The sequence below is a fragment of the Sprattus sprattus genome (assembly GCF_963457725.1).
Source record: "Sprattus sprattus genome assembly, chromosome: 4".
Taxonomy (NCBI): Eukaryota; Metazoa; Chordata; class Actinopteri; order Clupeiformes; family Clupeidae; genus Sprattus; species Sprattus sprattus.
In genome coordinates, this window is record NC_137923.1 from 49,590,857 (window position 1) to 49,597,496 (window position 6,640).

The window sequence follows — 6,640 nt, forward strand, 5'->3', positions numbered from 1 at the left end:
TGCCTCTTGCTTTTCTGCTGATGTCCCAATGTAAACGAATGTTTGTGAACCATGCATTTATGAAGGGACGAAAGGAGAGTCAGGCACGGGACCAGTTGATTCAACAGTTACGTGCAGAGATAGCCGAGCTGCAGAAAAAGCTAGAAGCTGCAGGGATGGCCGCCGCGCCCACACTGACATCTGAACTGGTTGCATGGCCGGGTCCCTCAGGGGGGCGGAGCCAAGAGGGGGCGGCCCGAGGGCTGTACCCACAAGTTCCACCCCAGGCCCCTCCCGACTACGACACAGGGATGCCGCCATCTGGTGGTCACACAGGGGAGCCCCCAGGTGGTATTTTTTCATCAGATGCCAGCTATACAGGGGAACACAGGGTTCTCACGAGCACCCCATACCCCGGGCCCCCCCTCCGATCAGACCGACTGGTTCTGATGCAGACAGGCATGGATGGCCAACACTTTGCACTGCCAGACACACCACCTCGACAGCCCGCTCCTTCTCCTCTTGCCCCTCCGCAGCAACAACAGCCACTGACCGCAGGTGCCGCCGCGGCGCCGTCAGCACCCCCACCAGAGGATTCGGTGACCCACCGCAACAGCAGCATGGACCTCACACCCGCCGCCCCTCACAGGCAAGCTGCACATTTCATAATGTGTGAAACAATGAATGGCACTGATGATGACGAAGACAAAAAGCTCAGACCAGTCAGAATCATGCAAAGTGCAGAAGGGACCACCATTATGTATGACGCTGCCTCCCTGAACCTGGTTGAGAAGTGGTCAAAGGAACTGGAACACCCAAAGAAGTGTGGACTGAAGGCGTGGATGAAACTCAAGGAACTGAAGGAGCTTCATGAACTACACCCCTTTGATGCATTGGCTGTCATTCGTAAGCATCTCAACAGTGTGGAACGCCAGCATCTGCGTGCACAAGTGGAACAAGCCATGGGTGACAGAGCTCTGAACCTCCATGCGGGATGGGTCACAATAAAGGGTTGGATTGTTACCAATTCAAAGACGCAACTGAACTGGTCAAAGGTCACTGCCTGCTTGCAAAAGAAGGGAGAGGCATTGGACGAGTTCAACGATCGGTTCCTGGAATGCTACACACTGCATTCAGGACACGCAGCCCAATATGATGTGGACACACTCCCCTCATCTCAGGAGGTACCTCTGAAGGCCTTGTACCTGCAACAGATATTGCCTGAAATCCAGAAGGGAATAAAGGCCAGAATGCAGAATTGGGAAGATGGAAGCATTTCGCTGCAATCAATCATGAATTGCGGGTTCCAGGAGGAGAGAGATGAGCAGATAAAGATCAGGGCCCTCACACAACAGAAGGGCCCCGACAAAAGAAACACTGCTTGTCACAACTGTGGAAAAAAGGGGCATTGGCGCAGAGAATGCAAGGAGCCCAAACGCCCCTACCGTCCACGGGGCAGTTCGAGAGAGAACGGTGTAGATGACCACCAGGATGACCATCAACGCAGCCGTTCAAGGGAAGTCAAGGATGAGGGTCGGAGACAATCGATCAAGAAACTTCAAGCAATGAGCCTGCAGGATCTTGAGGAATTGGGCCAACCAGATGATTGACTAGAAACCCCCTCTCTGTGTGCCATTGCTGCTGCTGTCCACCGACGAAGAAACACAAACAGCTTCTACGTTACTGCCCTTATTGATCACGAATTGGAAATTGAATTTTTAATTGACACTGGTGCTGATTACACAACTGTCCCTACCGACCAGATGATACCCCCCCCCATCGATGTCCGGAAAACGCGTCACAGCTGAAGGAGCAGCAGGACATAGCATCAGACTTTCAGAAACGGACCCAATCAACCTTTCCATCGGTCCCCAGAGCGTGGTGACAACTCTATGGCTGGGGGACGATATAGGCGAAGCTTTGCTAGGAATGGATGTTCTCCTGCTCATGGACACAAGCCTCGATTTCAAGGATGGAAGGATGACGTGGAATTTGAGGAGCTTGAAGAGAGAAGATATCAAAGACCACCTCGTCTGGGCCAAGGGAAAGACTGACTGCGGCCTGCTGAAAATGGAACCTGTGATGTTGACTGGAAAAGTTCCCCCAAGTGTGAAACAATACCCGCTCAACCGAGCTGCTGTCGATGGACTGAAGCCGATCATCAAAGATCTGTGTGACCAAGGAATCATCTACAAGACTCAATCCGCCTCCAACGCCCCCGTGTGGCCTGTGAAGAAACCGAATGGATCCTGGAGACTGACGGTGGACTACCGTCTGGCCAATCAATGCCTCGCGCACCTGAGTCCAGTTGTGGCCTCTGGTGACCAGTTCCTCCAGGACATTTCGCCGGAACACAAGGTCTTCACAGTGCTTGACGCCGTTAACGCCTACTGGTCCGTGCCGTTGGCTCCTGAGTGCCAGAGCTGGTTAGCTTTCACTTTTGATGGGTGTCAATATACCTGGTCTCGCCTTGCGCAAGGGCTGGCTTCAGCCCCCACCATCTACCACCAGGCTCTGAGACGACACCTGACTCTGCCCGAAGCTCCACGCCTGACCTCATCAGTCATCACTTACCTGGACGACATTCTCATCGCATCTGAGACAGAGGCAGAACACGACAAGGATTTGAAGGCACTGATTGATTACCTGTACGAGATGGGTCACAAATTGAGTTATGATAAGGCACAGATGTCCCAACAAGAAGTCGTTTATCTTGGACAGAAGATTTCACAAGGGAAAAGAGAGATCACGCATGACAGGACAGCTGCAATTCGCAAAACCCCCGAACCCAAAACAATCAAAGAACTACGTGCTTTCTTGGGAATATGCAACTACAACAGGAATTGGGTGGAAAACTACACGGAGACCGCCCAACCCTTGAACGACATGCTGAAAGGAAAATCAGACTCCCGAGACAAAATCAGCCTCGGAGCCGAAGCACGACAAGCCTTTGAGGATTTGAAGAACTGCCTGTGTGAAGCCCCCGCGCTGGGACTTCCCAATGTTCAGAGACCTTTCACACTCTTTGTCAATGAGTGTCGTGGGTTCATGACATCCGCATTGACACAGGAACATGGAGGATTGTGGAGACCTGTGGGCTACTACTCTGCCAAATTGGACACAACTGCATTGGGCTTTGGCCCATGCCTGAGGGCGGTACAAGCAGTGTACCTCGCCAACCAACTTGTGGAAAATCTTGTGCTGGATCAGAAGATCACCATCCGTTGCCCACACTCGGTGAATGCTTTGCTGGCTGGCAGGAAAGTCCCATGCGTCTCGGATAGCCGCTGGGGAAACTGGCAAGCCGTGCTGGAAGCACCCAACATCTCCCTCCAAAAAGCCTCTGTCTCAAATCTCTCAACCATGATTGCCCCCACGGACGCCACGAACGAAGTAGATGACCATGTGTGCGAAGACTTGATCGCTTTGATGGACCAGGAACACTTTGTGAAAGAAGATCCTCTCCTCAATCCCGAGCTTGTTTTGTACACTGACGGATCTTCATTGGTGGAGGATGGCATCCGGGGAGCTGGATGGGCTGTCACAACGGAACACGAAGTCTTGGAAACAGGATCTATGGATCCCGGAACATCAGCACAGCAAGCAGAGTTGAAAGCATTAACCCAAGCACTCAGATTGGCTGAAGGGAAGTCTGCCACAGTCTACTGCGATTCTCGTTATGCTTTGGGAGTCGTAATGGATTTCGGTCGACTCTGGGCTCAACGCGGTTTTGTCACTGCCAAGGGCACGCCCATCAAAAATGGTCAATTAGTAGCGGACCTATTGGACGCAATGCTACTCCCCAAAGAACTGGCGGTGGTCAAGGTGAAAGCTCACACGAACTTGGACACCCCAGAAGCCCGTGGTAACGCGCTTGCTGATGACGCATCCAGAAGAGCAGCAAGACAAAAAGAGGGGAGGAGAACTGGAACTGTTGAAATGGAAACTGACCTCGGAACGGAAAACGACTACGCAAAATGCCTACGATTAAAAAAGGAGTCTGACAACGAAGAATGGCGGAAGGAAAGCTTGGCTAGCATAATGGAAATGCAAAACGCCGCAAGCCAAGAGGAGAAATGGGAATGGATGGGAAACAGTGCAAAACTACACGATGACGAGGTGTGGCGACATGGAACAAGAACGGTGGCCCCCCAGAACTTACTGCCATACCTAGCCACGCAACTTCACTCCCTAGGACATGTGGGTGTGGAAAAGATGCGCAACAGGTTTAGTCAAGTCTGGTGGAATCCAAAATTCACCGGTGTGGCAAGAGATGTTGTGAAGCGATGTGTCACCTGTATGAAGAACAACCATGATCGGAAAGCAAAACTTCCCATGCTGAAGGTCCCTGCTCCACCTGGTCCTTTTCGTTGCCTTCAAGTGGATTATATCACACTGCCGGCATGCAAAGGATACAGAGACGTCCTCGTGGTCATTGACACATTTTCTCGTTGGATTGAAGCTTACCCTGCCCGCCGAGGAACAGCTGCCCACACAGCCAAAGTGTTGGTCAAAGATTTCATTCCTCGTTATGGCCTACCAGATCAGATCTGCTCGGATAACGGAAGTCACTTCACTGGAGCAGTTTGTGCAGAGGTATGCCGAATGCTGAACATCGAATGGTCTTTTCACTGTCCTTACCACCCGCAATCGTCAGGACAGGTGGAACGAGCAAACAGAACACTGAAGGAAAGACTGGCAAAGATGCATCAAGAAGGAACACCTTGGGTGGACGCACTCCCCATTGCGCTGAGTAGCATGAGAGCTACGCACAACAAAGATGTGGGTCTGTCCCCCTACGAAGTGGTGTTTGGCCGGTTCTTCAACTTCCCAGGCTCGATTGACCTGCGCACAGCCGATGTGCACCTCACCTCAGACGCATTGATGAACTACTGCATCAAGCTCTCAGAGACCCTCCAGCTGACGTCCAAACAAGTCAAAGAGGCTTGGGTTGAGCCACCAGAGGGAGGACACTCTCTGGTGCCTGGACAGTGGGTCATGATTCACAAACCACAAAGAGTTCCGCTAGAGGCCAGATACGAAGGGCCGTATCAGATATTGTTAGTTACCCCCTCTGCCATTAGGGTTGCTAACAAGACGAAATGGATCCATGCAAGCCACTGTAAATTAGTTGATGCACCAATTGACTGAGATTGACATTCATTGGGCTGGTAAAAAAACCTCTTTCACGTCTGTTTTACAGAGTAGGTGAGAAGAGGGAGGTCAGAGTGCGGGAAGACTTTAATTTCTTATTTTTTATTTTTACGGAGGGCGTAGTGACAAAAGGAAGATTAGGGAATTGAAGTGCAGGTTTCTCCTCTGTCCTCTCGAACCAGTCCAGGTGAGATGTTGGTATAAGTTTTTGGTGGTACAACTTCTTAGGGATTATAATCGCATTTGCTTGTTGCTACTATAATCACATTTGCTTAGGGATTATAATCACATTTGCTTGTCACTATAATAGTGTTCATTTTAATCAAGATAAATGTTTAGTTGCTTAGCAGTAAAGCATGTCATAACTGTGTTAGATGAATACTGCTTCCCCCCCAACTGATACTGCTCTTGTTCTTTAAATCCTATGTACCCCGTGGCTGGAAACCTGAAGATCGTCACCACGACCGAGATCCTGAGATAGCTTGGCTATCTGCACCATCTGAACTGTGTTGCCATCTTCTGAACTTTCCACACCACGAACTGTTACCCTCTTCACCAGCCATCCCCGGAGAAGACTTTTGAAACAACTGTTCCAAAATGACATGCCATGTGTTGTTTGCCCTGTTGATATGTTATTTGTGTATAAAAGGAAATTGTGACATTGACAGCCATTATGAGGTTCACAGAGATAACACCTTCTTGCAGGCTGCGCACGGTTTTGCCAAGGCTAAAGGAGGGTTTGTGGTCTAATGCAAACCTCCTCACAGGTATCGCCTTACATTACTGTCCCATTCACTATCCCTGAGTACACTGCTGCCTATGGAACACCCGCCATAGGTGCTCCTTTTTTCACGGTTCCCATGGACATTGGTCCCCCCACTGAGATTAGGTTGAGCTACGCCCCCGTAGGAATCATTTGTTGGGTTAACTCCGGCAAGGGACAGGTTATGGGTAATAGTACATGTACCTACACTGCTGATATAGGTTGCCCTGGTATTCAGATCGAGCACGATGGTGTCACGATTGAAGTCCCCCTCCCTCCGAGGGTGGCCCCAGACAATGACACCATGCTGGTAGTAAATGGGTCCATGTTTGTATGTGGGTCCACTGCTTACTCTTACCTCCCTGTCTCCTGGTCGGGTTCCTGCTATATAGCCTACGTGGTCCCTGCTCTAGGAATTGAAGATGAAAAGCATATTAAAGGTAAAGCCACTAAGAAGAGCAGATCCAAGCGTGATCTGTTTGGTAAGAATTTCCCCATTGCTACCCCAACTCAGAGATTCTTCTCTGCTATCGTCCCTGGATATGGTGCCACAGTGGCCCTCGATGAGATTAGACTCCTAGTTAGCACCCTTGACGCAATCGCTAACGATTCCGCCAGTGGGCTCAACGACCTGAGTAATGAATTGTATGGACTCAGAACAATGGTTTTCCAGCATCAATACCTCCTTGACTTTTTAGCAGTCCGCTTGGGAGGGTATTGTTTTTTCATCAAACAACACTTGCA

General features: G+C 50.4%; 1 protein-coding gene across 1 annotated transcript; it reads left to right on the forward strand.

The window, feature by feature from the left end:
• Positions 1-1,761: 1,761 nt before the first annotated feature.
• LOC308363545 (uncharacterized protein) lies at positions 1,762-5,130 on the forward strand (the record flags this gene model as incomplete). The annotated part of the gene is made up of 1 exon (XM_080836349.1): positions 1,762-5,130. One exon carries the CDS (start codon positions 1,762-1,764, stop codon positions 5,128-5,130), a length of 3,369 nt encoding a protein of 1,122 aa, XP_080692475.1.
• Between the last annotated feature and the right edge of the window lie 1,510 nt (positions 5,131-6,640).